The sequence below is a fragment of the Protomyctophum parallelum genome, assembly GCF_964188405.1.
Source record: "Protomyctophum parallelum genome assembly, chromosome: 2".
Classification (NCBI taxonomy): domain Eukaryota; kingdom Metazoa; phylum Chordata; class Actinopteri; order Myctophiformes; family Myctophidae; genus Protomyctophum; species Protomyctophum parallelum.
In genome coordinates, this window is record NC_139699.1 from 37,771,730 (window position 1) to 37,793,157 (window position 21,428).

A 21,428-nucleotide genomic window follows, 5' to 3' on the forward strand; every position below is an offset into this window, starting at 1 on the left:
TTATGTGTAGCCTATATAAGAACAGCAGCATGGAGACAGCAAATATTAGCCTCAGACTCAGCCTCATTCACCCTGACATAGCCTACGCGCGCAAAGCACGTGCACGTGCGAATGTGCGCTCTCTCCATCATCACATCCATCCATACACAGGCACACTCAGACAAGGCAGGCAGAAGACGTCCACGCAGAGCGCGCACCACACAGACACACGCGCACGCACACTTTCCCTTAGCTGTGCTTTTGTTTTGTCAGAATTAATGAGAAAAGTTCCCTTGCCCTAGGGGTAATTAGTGTCCTTGGAGTTAAATAAGCTAATACTTAGACACCTCTGGCACAAGCAATTATGTTTGTGTATTGAATAATTGATTCAAAGAGGGGGGAAGGGCTGCTAATCAGATCTGAGCATAATGAATTGATTTAATTAACAGGGGAATCCGAGGGTCTCTGGGAACTGCGCGCATTTATTCAGTAGCAGAAGCGAGCACGGGCACATAAATTGGGGGAGAGAGGCGGTGTGAGTATGCTTTTAGCAGTTGTCAGATTTGCAATTGGATTTGTTGAATATAGTTGCCGTTTCGGAGCAAATGAAAACGAGGGGAGAATATTACAGCGAAGAGAGCGCCGTCGTTCAGTCTGAGCTTTTGATCCGCTCGTGTGCACAGTTAGATAGGCTACACTAGCTTTATATCGCTTTTCATTTGTATTTTCTCCCTCTCGCATGTGGAATTTATGAAGATCCAGCAGTTGTTTTCCCTGCTGTATTCATTTGTGCTGTAGTTTAGACCGGATAGGGGAATTTCACACCGAATAACTTGGTCGTTCGCTGATGAATTATCGTCAATAGAATAACGTTCAGATTTCATCTTTCGAGGGTTTCGGTTTAGCGAACCGCACCAGCTCCGGCGAACCGCGCGTTTCAAAGCCATTTGTGAGCAGACCGAGTGGTGTCGATCTGCTGGAGCCGAGAACGGATCGCCCGGGGTCGGACTCCTCGTTCCTCCGGACCATGGTGTTGGACAAGGAAGAGGGTGAGTAGAAGCTCAGCGATGATGATGATGGAGCTATACACAACATATAGCTACGGCGTGTAACAACCTACAACATCATGGACAGTGGACATTCTGCATTTCACATCTCCCATTCCGCTTAACCGACACTCCGACAGACAGTATGCGCATCCTCATAGACTACAGTGATGATGATGAGGGGCTTTCAACCTCATGAGTCATGACCATTATTAGGGCTATAGCCTATATGGGCTGCTGCAGCCTTTTGCGTGAAGAACCCTGGACATCTTCACTGCACTGTGCACCCCAAAGTTTTCGAGGTGCGCTTTGGCTTTACGAAGAGCCCTGCCGTGACAAATCACTCAACGTGGCTTTGTCTTTTTGACCATACAGCATTTCTTTTTACAGCAGTTAACGTATGGAATGGATGCTAATTTAGTATTTAGTAATTCACAATATAACTCTAGAGTTCAACATCCTTGTCTGGCCGCTGCTCAGCCACGGTGCTCTTTCCCTTTCCCTCTAAGTGCTTTTTGCGTCTCTGAAGTTACCGAGCAGCCTTTGACATCTCCACGGGATGGGAGATGACAGCCGAGTGCTTTTAACTTGATTGCAAATTATGGATAGCACCGCGGAACGTGCAGCAGTTTCCATCCAAATAGGCCCACTTGCATTACTTAGGCCTATCTATTTTAATGTATTTAGGTTAATGGGTAAGGCAATCTAATTAATCTCAATTTAAATCAAAGTCGCCTCTAATGACGTCCCATTTTGGATGGAACTGATGTTCAGATGTCAGTCTGTTCATCACATAGGCTACTGTAGGTTTAAATGGCAGAGCATATGAATAGTTTCTGAATAAAACATGGAAATGTTAAAAGACTGTACACTACCATTAGCAGGCTATACGAAAAGTGTACTTTTCTATACCGCTTTTAGTGAGTGCATGTTGGGGCTTGTTATGCTGACAATACAGCTCTCTTGGTAGCATTAGCTCTGAAAAGCCTCCACTAACCTTAATAGTAATTTCTTGTCATCTTTCAAAGGATGTACGTTAGCTGTTGCATATTTGGTTTTAGCCGGGGCTTCCCCCCCCCCCCCCCCCCCCCCAAAGTATAATGGATGCATTTGCAACCCATTATTTATGTTGGAAAATGGATATTTCATATCTCTTAGAAGAGCATCCTTTCACTTACCCCTCTAAAAACCAATAAAGGGATTGCCGCAGAAACATAAATTGGTCTGTCTGGCTGAATCCATGTTGTGCTGCTAATGTACCCAAATTAACTCAACTGTAAATTGTCTCCTTTGGATGTCTGTCTTACTAAAAGTTCCCCATATGATTCATGATTCAGATTGCTTTTAACAGTTATTGGCTAAGCAATATGGTAAATGTACAAGGTGATGCAAATGGCATTAGTGGGAAAGGATGCACGGGAGCATGTAATGCAGTCAATACTACATTAACTACTGATGCCCAATTACAGAACCAGGGAGAGTGGCTTTTAGGAGCATTAGGACTTGCAGAAAAGCTGAGATCACCTGCTGCTCATTGCCTAAAAGCTTCACCCTTTGCTTGCTGGAGCCGACCAACATCTCTGGTATTTTGGCCAGGATGTAGAGGGAGTTGCTTGGATATGGGCTCTTTCATTGCCGTGGCTCTTAGTGTTTATTAGCTCTGAATTTATAGGCTTGTCAGTTCAACTTTCTTGTCTTTAGCCACACTGTGTGTGTGTGTGTGTGTGTGTGTGTGTGTGTGTGTGTGTGTGTGTGTGTGTGTGTGTGTGTGTGTCTGTCTGTCTGTGATTGAGAGTAGTGGGGGGTTCACTGTTAATATTAAAAATTTACATTGAAATGAAAATAATACAATGCAGTGTAAGTGTTGGTGGTTTTGAACCATGTTTTCGAACCTGTACTTGAGTAAGGGGACAATACACAGTGGCTATTTGACAGACAGCTCTCTGAGGAAAGTTCACAGCAATCTTGGGGATAAAAAAGTACCCAGAAAATAACCTTTCTGCCCCATCATGAAAATTCCTTCAAGAAAATCAATAATGATACGAAGCAATTCCCACTCTTTCTGGCTTTAAACACTCGGAAACGTAATCATTTTCTGAACAAGAACATGTCTCCGTTCATCATTATAGAATCCGTTACACTCCCTCCCTCTTTAAAGGTGAAACTCTGAAGGCACAATGTATTTGCGTCTAATTTACATGCTAAATACAGTGTAGCTTACATTTGCTGCGCCATGAGAATGCGTTGAATTCTGTGTCTAATCTAATCCTGAATATGGATAGCCCATTCAGTTGACCAACACTTCTGGACATATGCTATAAGTTATGTGCATTATAAACTAATCACCACGCAATGAAATTATGTGGTTATTTAGTTTACATATCTATCCATGAATGCATACAGTAGGCAATTATCAGATCCCCTGTAAATGGATATAGATGTGTCTTTGGCTTATTATTTGAACAACTGTGCAACCTGGTGGATAAGGAAGCCTCCAGTCCTCATAGCTGATGATAAATTTGTGTCTACCTTTACTTTTTAATTTATAACCCCGCAAGCACCCTGTCCAATGAAATATGTACATTCATAAGCCATGTGATTGAAAAGCAATGTTTCAAATGAATACCGACCGGTGATCTGTCGGCTGGTGTAATAAAACTTGGGCTTCAGGCTCTGATTTTTATTTTGAAATAATAAGAACTGCTTCATTCTTTACCAGTTACCATGGTAATACTGTCTTGTAGCGATGTTATATTGATTTAGAAAGTGGACAGTAATATTTCTTTTCTGTTATTCATTTTCTGAGGGTTGATTTCTAATTTCCAGTTGGAGATTACTTTTATACATTCCTTAAGTCTTTTCACTTTTCCACAGGAATGTAATTTGCTCGCTTGTGTTTGCTATTTTCTCAGCTTATTGGTTTTCTCTTACTCAAAATTAAAGTTCCCCATTTCAAATATTGAAATTACATCTGTTTCTTGTGCCCTAGGCCCTAAACAATATTGCAAACGTATTGCAGTGTTTTATATTTCTTAAGTCAGTACTAGTTATTATGAATCTTCATCCTGCATAATGTTTACAATAGTGTGTTGTCTTTAACAAAGCTTGTTGCTATGCTTTTAGCAACTGCAGTAACAGTAACTACTGCATAGACACTGTGTTATCTTCATTAACATGAATAAATAACATTGACATTACATACAGTATAGTACAAGTACATACATAATAATAACATTAATATGAACACAAATGGCATTGCACTAAATCTGTTCTCATGGACTGTTACAAAAAATAAAGATGTACAAAAAGCCAAATCATTTTTGCAACTTTGATCAGTGAGCGCTTAATTCAGTTTGATCTGTCACTGATCTAGTAAAAGCAGAGTTCTCACCAGACCCAATTCTTTCTCCCTTTGCCAAACCTCTAGATTTCTATCATTCATGATCGTTTTACATCCGTCTGTGTGGGAGATGTATATCATCTTCCATCATCTTATTGGAATTTAAAAGGACGGCACGGAGACTTGAAAGACACGTTAGCAAGTGTGCCCACCTGCCTCTCGTGTAAATGGCTGCACTCATCAGGGTGCCACACAAACTCAATTATGTACTCTTGAGCTGTAAGAGCATCCCTTTTTATTATAGCTGGAGGACACATGCTCAGCGCACTATCTCACAGTTTCTCACAAGATCTACTTTGCTGAATGCATCAAAGGAAATGGACGTCTGTCATTAGATTGTACTCCATAATCTCTCTGGAGTTTGAATGTGGTGTGGTGTGTGGTGTGTGTGTGTGTGTGTGTGTGTGTGTGTGTGTGTGTGTGTGTGTGTGTGTGTGTGTGTGTGTGTGTGTTCAGACTTATAAATGAGAAACTCCGAGCCACAAGGTCATAGTACACCGCACTCCTCATTTGAAATGTTACACATAAAACCTTTTACAAAATCCACAGATATGCTTACACGGTGAGATGAACTGTCATTTTAGACCACTTTTTAAACCACTTTGGAGAAACCATATCTCTCACCTTCAGTACTAAGACTAAGACAAATGCAGACGGTCTGCATGTAATACAGATGTTGCAAATACAACCAAAGGGACCCTATACAGAGTTCAATTTCACCACTTTAAACCTGGTGTCTCTATTTTCAATAGTTAAAATAGCAGATCTACAAGTGCGTGAGTTGCAATGCAACATGTGAGGTTGTAGATGATCCATGTTTGCCATTTGTCATACAATGACACGTGTATATGGCTTAAAGGTAGGGTTTCTGTGGTTAAAATAAGTGTTAAATAGCTCTATATTACGATTCCGTACTCATTGCTAGTGTTTTTTCAGTAAGTTTGTAGAAGTCACAATGAATCTCCAGCCCTTTATTCATTCTTTCTGTGCCGCTAGGTGGTAGCATTAGTGTAGTTAACCTGTGCCAGTGTCTGCGTTCACTTTAAGAGGATCATTTTCATCCCCGCTGTAGCCCACTCTCACTCTAAGGATTGGCTATCATTAGCACACACTGTTTACCCATCGCCAGAAACGTTTACATGTCGGGAGCGATGCGAGACAAAGTCACAAATGACATCCGAACTTTGGATGGCTGACAATCACCAAGGAGTTATGGAGTTGTAAAGATCCCATAGCTGGTTGTGACGGACGCGTTGCATAGAAACAGTGGTGTCATGGTCGTAGAACGCAGTACCACACCATGGTACCAAAACAATTGTGGCATACACGTGCGGAACGGAACGGAACTGTGCACGCGCATGCACGCTAGAACGTGTCCCCTTAGATTTAAGAGAAGACGCACCTAACCTCGCGTCACCAGACTTTCCAAGACGCACCAAGTACCCAGTGGTCTAGGTTTACTGGCTGGCGATGCCCTCCACCCTATCTTCGCACCGTGTCAGTACCGTGCCCAAATCAAATACTTTGCATAACAACAGTACTAACTGTATACCTAAGCGCAGGTTCCCATACACACGGTAAGCAACACAGCTAGCAGTATGGCTCCAGTAGTCTACTAGCTGCTTCTGTGGTGTTCTGCACGCAACATAGGAATGCCTCAAAGAAGAGATTCGTACAAAGCAAATTAACTTTTTAGTTTTGCTACTGCAGCACAGTAAAGTTTATCAGATTATTTATACTATTGTGTTCGTGTGTTTAAAACTCTCATACACTTAACAATATAGGCTTATAGGCTATCAGCTGCTCTGTGTGCATGCACACATGTAGGCGCGTGCGTGTGTGAGACGTGCCGTGGTACTGAAAAAGAAAATCACCATTACACAACTGCATAGCAACCAGACCAATGTAAAAAGCTGCTTAGGGGCTCAACCACTTAATATTTGGAGTATACGGGCGGTATGAATTAGGGATGTCAAACGACTCATATTTGGCAAATCGATAAATCGAAACGCAGCAGTTGAGGAGAACGGCAACGACAGAGAACGCAACTATGCATTCCTTTAAGCAACACAACTTCTGCAGCTGCATCCATATGTTTAGAATTTGCATCAAAGCCCAATAATAAAAATATACTTATTTATTTATTTTGTAAACAACGACACTGGAGGAGGAGCGGCGCTATCGGCTATGTCCCAACTCTCAACTTGTCTGTAGCCTGTCACGAGTCCCGTAATTAACTCATACGGCACGTTGTTCCGTATTTTAATAAGCAACTACACTTTAGAAACAAGCCCAATAAGCAACTACACTTTAGAAACAAGCCCAATAAGCAACTACACTTTAGAAACAAGCCCAAATAAGCAACTACACTTTAGAAACAAGGCTAAACCCAAATAAACTACACTTTTAAAAACAAGCCCCAAAAAATCCCAACCTGCAACAAGCAACTTTACAGAAAAACAAGCCCAACGTCGCTTATAATGACACGGCATGGCAACACTGTCTGTGAGTGTGACCAATGAGATGTGAACCTGGGGTCTGGAAAACTCAGAGCTGCAGCCATTGGCTCATGTCACAAGCAATGGCACAGCACATTCAGTGTTGCCAAGATACCTAGAAGATCACGTCCCATAGCTGGGGGGTACGAATATATCCGTACTTCGCAAAAAAAAAGAGTTAAACAGAAAGTTAGAGTCAGAATAGAGAACTCAGGATGGCCACAGATTAATCAAGTGGAACTGGAAGTGATGACACAAAGAAATGAGCACTCAGCATTGGAACTGGAACACTATAAAAATGAAGCTGATAAACGGTACTCTCTCCTGATTGGTTGAAAATGTGCCACCTACCTGAAAATGTATTTTATGTTTATCAAAGAGCTGGAGAGACAGGCAGACTCATGTTACTGAAACATACAACATTCTATATAGCAATAATTACTATCATAGTGCTTTGACCTTTTAACAAAAAAGAAAAAAAATCACTTAGTGTTAGTGTTAAGCACTTAACTGCGTAACACTACTGTATGTGTATGTTGTTAGACAGATGTAACAATGTCAGCCCCAGGTAGAGTTGGTCTCACATACACATCCTGAACTAATTACCCATGGATACATTATGTTGGCTGATAGAAATAACTATTCATATTGGTCTCCCCATTCTGGGCGGGAACCCCTATTTGTATCTTACCCCCTCAGGCCGGGCACCCATATTTGGGTTCTGTACAGTATGTACAGTATTCAAAAATGTAAAAAAAAATATTCTGCTATATCAATATTTGAAGTTTTTCAGAAACCTTAGGTCAGGATTTAGAGGCGTTTTTAGAATCGGCCTTAGGCCTGAATGGGTTAAACAAATATTCTCTTCGTTAAACCTTGATTATTCACCCGTTTACATACTGTCTCTTCACTGCCCTCACTTCTCTGGCATGATAAAAATGCTCTGTAAGGCCCCATTTACACTGGCAGCCACATCCAGATTGGAATCTGATTTGTTTAACTTTATTACTGCCGCTATGTGGTAGCATAAGCACACGTAACGTATGCCACGCGTCTGCTCTCACTCTACGCTCCTTGTTTCATTTCCGGGTTATTCAGTGAGGTGGGGGCTGTTGTTGTGAGCACAGTCATCGTTAGCCGCAGCTCATACCCCTTAGCTATCATTACAACCAGTTACATGTGCTCAGCGATGCGATACAAACTCACAAATGATTTACAATCGCCGGGATGCGCGTCGGCTCACCATGGAAGCTTTAGAGATATAGTGCTTTGAAAATCCTGTTATAATAATAATAATAATAATAAAACTTTATTTGTATAGCACCTTTCATGACATGAAATGCAGCTCAAAGTGCTTTACAGAACAATGGAGAATAAAAGAAAAGCTCAATGGAGGCTCAATGGAGCTGGATTTAAAAATGGATTTAAAAATCCAGATTTAAAAATCCCATAGCTGGTGAGGACGGAGGCTCTCCATAGTAACCGGAGCAATGCTAAAAGGTAAATTGACGGTCGCCGCTTTCATATATGGAGTATACGGTTGTCTACGAACATGTACGTAGTAACTTATCACCTTTAGTACCTTTAGCTTTAGCTACGATTATAAACGTAGATGGCAGAGAAAAAGTTAAATTAATCCTGTGAGGTGTTGGACTCATTTAAACCAATCGGATTTCAATCTCAATGTGGCATAGATCTGATTCAGGCTAGATTTGTCTGCCAGTGTAAATGGGGCCTTTAGAGTCTTTGTACAGCATCTTCTTTCTTTCTGGGGAAGGCACTTTTAGAATGTTAATGACTTTTCACTGTTATATAGGTATATCTTTAGAGTGAACAGACAAGAGAAGAATGACATGCAACAAAGGTCAAGAGGAAAGACAGCTTTTGACACCTGTCACAAAATATGCATGTTAGCCTGCCGAGCTGCGGGGTTGTCCAGAATAGGCCTTTTATTGTGATGCTTTCACCTAAAGCACCATACTGTACCAGTGATGCAAATAGCCTGCATCCTGCATCCTTACACTCACTAAATTGAGAAAGGACGCAATCATGACACCTTCCAGCGGTCCTGGGATGCAATACTGTAATCAGTACTGTACTCTAACGTTGTTGAACTACTGTAGGACTCATAACATGTCCCTGGCTGGGACCCATCTAAAAGACAACCCCTGGGTCTCGGGACCCATTACATTGAAAACCTATTTACATCACTGCTGTACAATACTGAGAGTTCATACTTTTTATGAACGGGAACGAGGCAAGTTTGGTATGCATCCCCACCCAGTTATGCAATACCCGTCTGTCTGTATGTCTTCAATGACAGGGGCAACCAGATGTCCATATACAGTTATGGGCATACCACTGCGCAACAAGCCTGCCGAATAGGCCTTAATTTCAGTTTTTTTATATATATATTTAAATGAGATGAAGAAAGTCACCACTCGCACCACAAACTTCTCTGCGAATGGTTTTAATACTGCCACATGTCGACAGGTGTGTGTCGGCTAAAGAGGCTTTAGGGAAACAGGTTTGTGTATTCATGCAGGAGGCCTTACAGTACGTGCGCAATAAGTACAGGTATGGCTGTGTTTCCCAAAAAAGGACATTGTGTTTCATTGGCTGCCATGCAGCCAATTAGGCCACACACAGGCTTCATGTGCGGCCTAGAGGGCAACTGAGCATGTGCAACACCATACGTGTCCTTTGGGAAACCGGGCCAATGTCTGTTATGGACCAGAATAAATGTTGTAAAGAAATCATTACTGATGCATAAGAAACATTAGGCTACTTACAAAATATGTCACTAATTTACTGAAACATACCACTACCAGAATCAGAATAGGGTTGACGTGGTGTCTGGTTGCATGCTGGGGTTGAGCTTACCAATACTCCACTTGTCTCCACACTTCCATAGACTATTCATAAGTACTCTGCCAAGGTTCTAGGCTAGACATATTGTGCAGTTAATAAAGAACGCATTATTCAGGCACATTTCAGACACCTTTTTTGCCCTTAGGACCACTCTACAAAACATCATCAAACAGCGACGCACACCTATGGTAACATCATTATAAAAGGCCACAGGTTTCTACTCTACGTTACACCCAAATTATTATTATTTTGGTTTTCATTATTTGTCATTATTAGTATTTCTTTTCCCCGTGGCGCTAGAGCTCGACCGGCCACAGGCTTGAAAAACAACAGAGTTGTACCAAAGTCTTTAGAGATGTTCAAATAACATAAAACACAGAGAAGACAAACAGTACCGTCTGTGGGCCAATTAAAGCTCCATTGGGTGATACGTGATGCCTACTGACAAACTAGGGGAATTACAATAGGCCACTGTAAAGCTCTTCTGTGGAATAATGTTGCACTCATCCAACAAGCTATATGTCAAACAAAGTGAGACAATATAACCACTACAGACATACTACTCAAGTACAGTATTTTGAATGTTATTTTTGTATTACCTTTTGACGAAGATTTCAATTTAATATGGAGGCAGTGGACCTTTATACAGCATTAAAACGAGTTTGTTGGTAAACAAGAAAAGCCTTCTCTTAAAACCACTTAAACCCTAATTACTTTGTAGATCGGAATTCCAGACGGGTCTAAACTAGGCCCCCTCCCATTTCCCTCTACACCAAATGTCTGTCTCCCCCCATAATGCATCATAGTTGTCTCCACCAGGCCGAAGGCATGGGGAGAGAGTATGTTTTGCACTCCGTCCGTCCGTCCGTCCGTGTGTGTGTGTGTGTGTCCGTCCGTGAGCAGCTAATCTCAGCCACCGTTAACCCGGTCGATGCCAAATTTTGCACACACACTCCCTGGATGCCAACGATGAACCTCTGCCCCAAACTTTCCAGAACGGCCTGTTATAGCGCCACCAGGAGGCCGCTTTGTGCAAAACAGGTTTTTGCACAGCACACCTACAGATTTTGTCCAAACATCACGCAAATTGGTACACAGTCTCTCTAGAGCCATTCAACCAAACCGGTCTTTCAGATTTCTCACACTCCATCCTGATTGGTTAAGATTGGCTTCCAAAGTTCACAGGAGTGCTCAGTTTCAAACAAAATGCTGCAAATCATGAACACAACGCGTGATTTCCGTGAAATTGTGCACCCACATTCCCACTAGGCCGAGGACAAAATGCCACATGAACAATTTCAACTCAGCCTCAAGGTGGCGCTATAACTGGCCGAAAAGTGTTTTTACCTCTAACTGCACGGATCTGTGGATAACCTGGTGGAGACCTGTGCCCAGAAGGGCACTTTTTCTAGTTCGACATATTTTAAGCTTGTAGAAAGATCAGAGTTTTGACTGAAAGTTCACCCCCAGAATAGGGGCATATTCAAGTGAATACGGTAACATACTGTAAGTGAGATCTTGAGTGGCTAATTCTAGTCTTTGATAAGATGTGAGGTTATTTAACTTCTGCTAGTTTGGTGCTGGACACCGGCACAACTGCGGTTCGCAGGTATTAAATAAGTATTTGGTCAAAACTAAACAAAAATAAAATTAGCGATCATCAGCTGATGCCAACTGTTCACCATGGCAAGTGTGGTTCAGTCCAATTCCTTCCATGTGAACTACTAGGCCACAGCAGGTGAACCCGGTCAATTGCAGTCAATGGTAGACCACCTAGGATTAACACCCCATGCAACATCACATCCACAGTTCACTGAAGCTTTTTTCTATCTCTGTATCCAACCACACTCATTATCTACCCCATAAGGAGAGTGGGAGTAGAGGCTTGAATGACATTGGAGGCTTGTACGGCCAACTAACTGCCCCCCTGTGGGGAATTTGCATCATTCAAGATTAAACGGGCGCACATAGTGCTCCTTCCTCCCCTCCAGTTCCAACACACTGAGGGCCCTGAATGGTACACCTGTCTGCTGGCCTATCCTTTTAAATAAGTGTGCAGTAATTGTTGAAGGGGGGCCACATTTATTCCTCACCAAATGCATTTTAATGCATGCTAAGAGAAAGTGTGTGCATCATTCTGTGTTGGTATGACGGAGCCATTGGTTCAATTTATTAACTTTTTTTACCGGGAATCCTGACATTGGTGGATACTGGATAGATACTGCAAGATTGTCCCCTTTATCGAAAGCTTGATTGCATTGAAATTGCAATTGAATTCACATGATGTACCTATGAAGATGCATTCATCTTCAAGGTTATCAACAGCTTGCAATCAGAGACGTGGGGTTTGTGTGTGTGTGTGTGTGTGTGTGTGTGTGTGTGTGTGTGTGTGTGTGTGTGTGTGTCTGTGTGTGGTGAAAAAGTGTGGTGTGGTGAAAAAGATTCCAACAAATAATAGCCCCTCAGCACTACAGACAAGGCGCCGCAGGAGGCCCACAGCTGACTGCTTGGATGCAATGCAGAAGCTGCTTTTATTCTTTCGATGTTGGCACACGGTTCCCTCCTTGCATTTCCCTCTTCAGGTTCCTTCGGGGACTTATCGCTAATCCTGTAGAATGAATATTAGAAACCAGGGATGTTGTTATTTTCTTAGTTATTATTCTCCCCCTCCTCATTTATCATATCCATCCAATGTCTTCTTCCTTTCCCTCATTCTCTCTCTCTCTCTCTCTCTCTGCTGTTGACAGCTCACCTTCTACAGCTTGAGTCCCACCATGGTTGTGAGCGAGCAACCAAGTGTTGGAACAAGTCGTCTTCTGTAGTCATTTTGAAACTATGCCAGTTTCGTGTCTCAAAATAAGCAGTAATGCATTTAATTAGAAAGCTGTTGCATATCTCTGTGATACATTTCTTTTAATTAACCCCATGTGAATAAATTAAAAATAATAGGGTCTGGAAAATGTGGAAGGAACACCCTAATGAAGTTATCCGTTAATTGGGATGGCGTCTGCAGCCAAACCGCAGTGAGCAGTGAGCACCAGGAGCTAACAATGCCTTCTGTAAAGCCTCTTTGCCTCCTCAGAAAAGGGCCCAGGGCCGCTGCTGACTTCAAGTGTAAGAAATGCACCTCTGACGTGATGGAAATGACCGTGGGTTGGGAGAAAAGGCAGCCCTGTTCCAGGCCGTTCTGCTGAGACTCCCCGTGCCGCGCTTGAAGCTGGGCCAGTGTTATTGCAGCCTTAATGCGGCTGGCTCATTTGGAGCGGATCAGGAGTAATTATGGTGGGGAAAGTGGCTGGCGACCGCGGGGGTCAGGACACTTGTAACATGTGAAAAGAGCAATTATTCCAGAAGACAAAACCCTCCCTTATCCCGGGCAGTGCCAGGGTCACTGTAAAGAGACGACTGGGCTACCTTTCACCTGGGCTTATTAGCCAACAGCAAGCTGCAAAGTTTGAGAGAGTGCATCTTGTTAATGAACAGTCCCTTCTTCATCTGCACCAACCTAAAATCCTCAGTGTTCATTTAACTCATTTAAGGTAAATTAAGGGAGCATACAACTGTACATTTGTACACTTCTTGAGTTCCAAATGAATAAGGTAACAGTGAGAATTTTACTGTGTACTATCCCCCCTCTCTGCCACTTACGGCGGGTGTTAATTATGTCATAATCATAGCATGCAAACAACGTCAGAAAGCACCTCTCTCTCACAGACCCCAGCATTCATATACAACCATCTGGAAATGTGGCACAGTGTACAGTACAGTGCCATAGAAGGCTCATGTGAAGAAAAACATTACATGAAATGTAATATATCAACTCACTCCCCTGTGAGGAACTACAAAGTCTGTGTGTGTGTGTGTGTGTGTGTGTGTGCGCGCGCGCGCGCGCGTGTGTGTGCGTGTGTGTGTGTGTGTGTGCATACACATGCGTAAATATCTTTACGGTTTGCCCATGTGATATGCTCCCACGTAGGATGTAACCATGAATCACACAGTGCTTCAGTCGTCTTGATTGTGCTTATCACTTTGAATACACTCGTTGGGTCTGCTTTCAGCTGCTGTGCGCGTTCCAGCTGAGATTATTACCAGATGTCTTGTATTTTTTTGTCTTGGCAATAGAGAGACGTGTCTGCGGGCTCAATTACAGTAATGACGGGAGCTGAATGAGAGGGGCTGATTCACACAGACAATGGTGGGACATCTGCCTGAGATCCCTATTAACCTTAGCAGCAGACACCTCAGTCCTGGGACAAATTCTGTTTGGGATTGCCATGGCCACAGCATTTAAACAGAGGCTGAAAGGCAAAATAGTGCAGTCTTACAACAGCTCTTGTAACTTCTAAGCGGCAGAGTTAGGTACACACCACCACAGTGTTCTTCTGTTGCTTACTTCTGTTTACTGTAACCTGGCTTGAACAGATTTGTTTTCTCATCATCACCTAAAAATATACAGTGCAATCCTCAGTGTTATTGTAACTTTGAAGCTGAATTACTTGGTACAAATGGTTTGTACTCTCTTCGGAGTTACATTAACGCTAGATTTCACAAATAATATAATATAATATTATTTCTAATTATGAATTCTAAACTCATAATTCATGTTCTTATGCAAATGCATTTTGCGATGAATCACGTCATACTGTAGATCCATCCTGTCTCATTAATGTTTGGTTGATGTTGCGGGAGCACAGTAACTGAAGAGATGATAGTAATAATTATTATTAGTGCGATTGTTTCAGTCGAATGCAGTTGGCTGGCAATGTTGCATGTAATTTCTACTGAGTGTCCCACTCAGTGTCATGGTGGTGGTGGCTACCACTGTTTTATTATTATTACAGCTTAGAGTAGTAATTATATGGACCCCAGACATGAGGCCCACACAGGCTTGCTGAATGCCTGCCTGCCTGCCGATCTCCCATTCCCAATCCACGTGCTAAGATGGCCGCTTCTCACCAGGCTCCTAGCCGTACCACGGCCAGACCATGGTGCCAGTACACCAACTTGATCATACGAGTTAGAAGGGACAAACAACGATCAAAAAGGAAAAGCAAGTGACATCAGTACTCAATTCTAGGCCAGTCGATGGTAGTTAATGGTAAAGGGATTCATCCTCAGTGTTAACCACTTAAGCTCTATTTTATATACTTGTATAAGCGTGACCTCTGTTATTTTCATTTGTGCCTATAATGACAGGGATAGGGTTGCCAGGTTGAGAATGGTTAATACCCAGGGGGCAAAGGGGGTTGACCTGCATTTGCCATGACCTCAAAGGTTGTCCACCAGAAATAGTATCTATGACCCCGTAGGATCACAACCTATATGGACAACCCGGTCAATTTTTTGCTGGAAGTCCAATATGGCCGCCGCAATATTGGCCCCTATTAGTTATAATGGGGGGTGAATAGGGCAAAATTTTAAACCAAAACCAAAATCCACGAAACTTCTCAGGTTGATCAATGATATAAATATGAACATTTTTTGTATTGAAAGTTTCCATGAATTTCAATATGGCCGCCACAATATGGCCGCCACAATATTGGCACCCAGAAAATAGGTTTGGCTCTAACTTCTGAACCAGATGAGCTAGAAACGCAAACTCGGTGTCTATTTCATGTTTTCTGACCATGAGAGACTCAATGGAATACCTATTTTCATTATTGGGTGTGTCTGGACCCTTATTGTGCATATTTACAAGATGGTGGCTACCCGAAATAGTGCTTTACCATGATTTCTACCATGATTGTTGACTGTTTTAGCAAACACAAGCAATATTAATCCATTGGCTGAGATTTATGACACAGAAGGGACATATATCTTTGACCTTGCATATTGTCATTTCCCCTCAGATCCTATGTAGAGTTGTAGGAATGATTTCAGATAAAATCAAAGACCAAAACAATGTATCTTAGAGATTACTTTACTATGGGACTGATACTATGGGATTGAATGGGAGTGACAGTCCCATAGTAACAGTACCTCCCATTCACTCCCTCACTCCCATTCAGTCCCATTCACTCTGAATGGGAGTGAATGGGAGTGACGTATCCTCAGTGATGTATCCTGAGGTCAACGGGGTTTCGGGCCTCTCAACATCATACCCCTCACTCAGGCGACCCAGCCGGGGTTGATCAAGTCCCGAATTACGTCCCAGTAGCTATACCCTCAATCAGTCCCACTAGGGAAAAACCAGCGGCACACAATCCGTTGGAACTACTCCAGAACTACTCTGCCAGGGCTGGGAGGTACACTTCTGGCACATGGAGGGACTAGGCTCTGTGGGTTGTCTCCTGGTCGGGCCCCTCCTACGTCTCACCAGGTCCACTCCTGCTCTCACCAGGAGTAGAGCGAGGACCTGTTCGTTGCACCAGAGTCCCAGCACCAGACAGTTCATTCAGGAGTGGTGGGCATTGGGCAATGGTTCCGCAGGGTCATGGTGCTGCGGTTCCGCTTGCTGCTTGCATGGCCCTCCCAAAGGCCTCATTGAGGGTTGTTGGACTTCATCCTCACAGAGGACACAGGCTGGGGCGCTAACCCATACTGCTCACCCGGGTGCCGTCTACATTCCGGCTGTCACCCGTCTCTCCGGTGTCACCAGACTATACCTGGTTGTCACATACTGTAGTCTATTCCTATGAGTCACTATATAAATAGAAGAACTATAACTAAAAAACATCGCATGGATGCACCTGGGACGTATCCTCAGTGATGTATCCTGAGGTCAACGGTGTTTCGGATCTCTCAACATCATACTGTACCCATCACTTAGGCGACCCAGCCGGGAGTGATCAAGTCCCGACTTACGTCCCAGTAGCTACCCTCAATCAGTCCCACTAGGGAAAAACCAGGGGCACACAATCTGTTGGAACTACTCCAGAACTACTCTGCCAAGGCTGGGAGGTACACTTCTGGCACATGGAGGGACTAGGCTCTGTGGGTTGTCTCCTGGCCGGGTACTGTTACCCATAGTAACAGTACCACCCTTTCACTCCCATTCACTCCCATATTATCAGTCCCATAGTAACAGTACCTCCCATGCACTCCCATAGTATCAGTCCCATAGTAACAGTACCTCCCTTTCACTCCCATTCAGTCCCATTCACTCCCATTATATCAGTCCCATAGTAACAGTACCTCCCATTCACTCCCATTTTGAAAGGTGTGTTAAAATGGCCTAAGTCACATTTTATTATGACTTAGGCAAAATAATATGGCCTAAGTCTCCCTCTTGACATAGGCCATTGTTTTAATAGGGTGTAACAGGAAGGCATTTTACATTAGGGCTCAGGTGATTTTACCAGAGGTGGCCAGCATCACCAGGTGGTGATTTAGGCCAAAAAAGCAATTTGGCCAAAAATGACTTAGGCAATTAGTTTAATAAGGTGACGATATTCAAAACAGTCAACAATCATGGTAGAAATCATGGTAAAGCACTATTTCGGGTAGCCACCATCTTGTAAATATGCACAATAATGGTCCAGACACACCCAATAATAAAAATAGGTATTCCATTGAGTCTCTCATGGTCAGAAAACATGAAATAGACACTGATTTTGCGTTTCTAGCTCATCTGGTTCAGAAGTTAGAGCCAAACCTATTTTCTGGGTGCTAATATTGTGGCGGCCATATTGTGGCGGCCATATTGAATTTCATGGAAACCTTCAATACAAAATATGTTCATATTTATATCATTGATCAACCTGAGAAGTTTTGTGGAATTTGGTTTTGGTTTAAATTTTTGCCCTATTCACCCCCCATTATAACTAATAGGGGCCAATATTGCGGCGGCCATATTGGACTTCCAGCAAAAAATTGACCGGGTTGTCCATATAGGTTGTGATCCTACGGGGTCATAGATACTATTTCTGGTGGACAACCTTTGAGGTCATGGCAAATGCAGGTTTCCTAAAAAAAGGGTGGTTTGCCCCCTGGGTATAATTTAACAATGGACTGGACTCAAATATGCAGTTCTCTGTTATATTGTGTAATAAATAATACTCACTGAAACTTGCACATTATAGCAAGTTAAATAACATTTGAACTAGAGCCATGTGTGTGTCATATGGTACAACATAGTGTGGTGGAAGAACTAGTCTATCCGTCTATAAGAGGGTCGATCTGTGTGTCGGTCTGTTTCCTTGCTAATCTCACTAACCACTGGATCAATCAGCATCAAAGTACTTTATGTCGGCAGTAGATAGTGGCTCACTACTGAAAGCTTGCCCAATTTTTGAGTCATACATCGTTGATAATGTCATAGCAGTGGTATATCAATGACGCCCAGGAGGTCATTGAGGGGGTTCCAGGGGGTCCCCAGCAAAATGAGTTAATATACATTTGACTACTTTAAACCCTATATAGAGCGTATCAAAATCTCCTTGAGGGGGCGTCAACATATGTGTCACGTGGTAGCGGCCGCCAACCTTGTTGGCTTGTCTGGTTTGTTTACATTGAGCGACTATCCGGTGTGCTTGTATACATTTTGTTTTTAAACTGACCTCACAATGGTGCAGACTTGCTCAGTAAATAAGTGCCACAGCAGGTCACGTCGAGGGAATGAGCCAGAAAACGGAATTAGATTTTCAGCTTTCCAGCATGGAGACAGCATCAAAGAACCCAGATTGACAAGTTTACAAAAAGACTTTGCTTGGATCTCGGCTGTACGGCGCACGGGCGCAGAGACATAATGTTCAGTAAAGTATCTAAGCACAGCCGTGTTTGTTCACAACATTTTCCTTGTCCTTCTTGACGTTCTTTCTATCCATCCTGGTGTTGGTTCACTATGTTGTCGCCAAGAACGAGCTCAATATTTACAAAAACATACCACCGTCACTCTATTCTGAGTGATGTGGGCTAGAGTTTAAAGCCCACAAGAAGGCCGTCACTATCTTTTCAGACGCCCCCCTCTTGGTGACGTACACGTTTTTACACCCTATACATCAGCTATTTGAAAATAGCCAATCTACAAGCTTGAAGCTTCTACTAGCTACAAAAATATACACTGTATATCTACTCAAGTAAAATTACAATATCTCAAAATGTTACAAACTACAGTACTTGAGTAAGTGTACTTAGTTACCACTGGAACATTTCTATCCCCCACCTGCTAATTTTAGAGATTATAAAATACTAGACAGTCTATAGCATTAAGAGAGAAAAGAGATCAAAGGGGATGTCATCCTGTCAGTCTATCTTTCTCGTTGTCCCCCTTGCCTAATCTGAGGAAATGTAGGCTTTAACCATGCATATGTCATAATTGGATTTCAGTGCTTTCAAATGCTTCCTTGAGTGCTCCAAACGGCTTATTTTCCTTTTAAACCTTAAATATATCAAAAAGGTTAGCACACTGATTTGATTTTTAGATAGCTTTAAAGATGGAAGTTGAAATGGGGTAACAGAAATCGGATGCTATCTTTATAATGGAAAGTACATGGTACTGACAGATTCCTTGGGTAGGAGAAAACCTCACTGTACATATTTTGAGAGATAACGTCTTGTAGAAGAGAGGGATGGGGGAAGAAATGAGATGACAAGCCCCTAACAGTCGGTGCTAATGGCAAATTAAATGATTTCCCAGAAAGGATACTTTGGCAAGGAAAGTGCCTCCTTTCCTCTTCAAGGATAAAGAAAATGCATCTTCTGTTGGAATATGAATCATGACGTGGAGAGGTATTCATTGTGGCATCGGAAGGTCAGTGGCACTTGTATCAGTTAAATGGATTGGATTAAGTGCTCCTTCCTTTCATAATGTAACTTTTCCTTCTAGGTGGTTGTGAGCCTGAGAGGTTCTGTTCCTATCCTATACTCCATGATTTCACGTTTTTACCAGAGCAGTGACATGTGCGAGAAGATGGCTCGTGGCATTAAGGGAATTGACAAGACATTTTCCTCACACAATCGTTTTATTCTGTCACCAGTCTTTGTTTAGAAAGTTTTGAGTCACTGCCTGCTACGCCGCCATTAAAGCTCTTTTCCAGAAGCTGGTTTTGCTACGAGACATCAAGCCTTTTGTTTGTTCCCTGCGACAGTCACAAGGATCAAATCAATGTGCATACTAGTTACCCAGTTAGACTGTTTCCTCCGTTGAGCAGTCTCTTCTTAGTAGGGCCCACAGGACCACAGTGCAGTGTACAGGTATATGCACAGAAGAAAGAGGAGTCAAACTAACTGCAATCTGAAATCTGGGTTATGCTAAGGAGTGGAGCATTGTCACTTTAATGGCACTGCGCAGGTTGTGGAACAAAAGGTGTGCGAGTCCAACTTGGGGGATGAGCTCTACAGTGCATACACTCATTCCGAAAAGGGCTAAAGCTGTGGCCTTTGTACCGTAAATGTAAAAACACATTACACGAGATGTGTTTAAGGGGTATATGGCGGATGGTGGTCTAAACCAATTAGGAGTCGTTCGGTGGAGGTGGGGGAACGACCTTTGTGTATAATTAGTTCTCTTATTTAAAGCAAAGAGTTTGAGTAGAATAACTAATTAGCTGTCATAAAGGCAAATTAAAGGTTTTGTGTGATCCCCAAGGGAATTGCAGCAACCTGAATCTTTTGCGATGCACATGTTCTCAAACACACACACACACACACACACACACACACACACACACACACACACACACACACACACACACACACACATATACATGTATTTTTTCTCTCTGCTCATTAAGACTGTTTTTAGTTCTGTAGAAGCCTGACAGGCGAGCACTGTTGGCATACCTGCAGAGAGCTCCCCTAACAAGCCATGAAATGCAGGTAGTGAGAGAGAGAGACCGCCCTCAGCTAGTGTGGCTTGAATTTGAAGCTTTTTAGCTTCATTTACACCGAACATTGGTATTTATAGCGGGTTTTGTGATCCTAATGTGCCAGCTTCAAGGGGCCTGTTTTGGGGAGGGAGGAGGTGAGGGAGTTGGAGGGCAGGCGGAACACTAATTGATTGCTCCCATCACCAGCACTGGACCAATTAGCCTCCCCTTCCCACTTCTGATAAAGAAATAGGACGGCTCAACACCACCAGAGCACTAACTCGCACACAAACCAAAGCCATAAATTTGACTAACAAGCTCTCTTCTCTCTTTCTCCTTCGCTTTAAAAGGGGAAATGCTAATTATATTACATTCATAGCATTACTGATGTGTGGATGGCCAAAAAATTTGCAGAGCAAATCTGGTTCCAATAAGGTACTTCTATGAGTCCATCTGTGCACATGGCCACGCAAGTGGAAGAAAAAAGAACGGCAGGGGCGGGGGAGTTGGTGTTAAACCTGCTTTGCTCTTCCAAAGAACTACTATGAGAAAAGTGGTATGTTTCTTTGATTTGTTTTTATCATTTATTTTTTTTATAAAATAGGGAGAGTGCAGAGTACACTGCAGAGCATCATTACTTGACTGTATTATTAGCTATTAGGTCTAAACTAGCCGGATACAAAATACGAATACAACATTTGTAAGTAGTACATGCACACTTTAATGCAACAATGGAACCAAGACTGGTGACCTATAGTACCTTTAAACAGTAGGTTTTTAACCCCCCCCCCCCCCCCCCCGCTCCGGTTGATGCAGATAGTGTCCAGCATTTCTTTCTTTTCATAGAGAAATGTGTTTTGGAAGTAGAGTGGCAAGTGGCGTCCAC

General features: G+C 42.7%; 1 protein-coding gene across 1 annotated transcript in view; it reads left to right on the forward strand.

Annotated features, from left to right (window-relative positions):
- Positions 1–219: 219 nt before the first annotated feature.
- lmo1 (LIM domain only 1) overlaps positions 220–21,428 on the forward strand; it is a 42,654-nt gene continuing 21,445 nt past the window's right edge. The window contains exon 1 of the mRNA XM_083760218.1: positions 220–1,028. Coding sequence (XP_083616344.1) covers positions 1,007–1,028 — 22 coding nt within the window. The 5' untranslated portion in view covers positions 220–1,006. The remainder of the gene's footprint in view (positions 1,029–21,428) is intronic.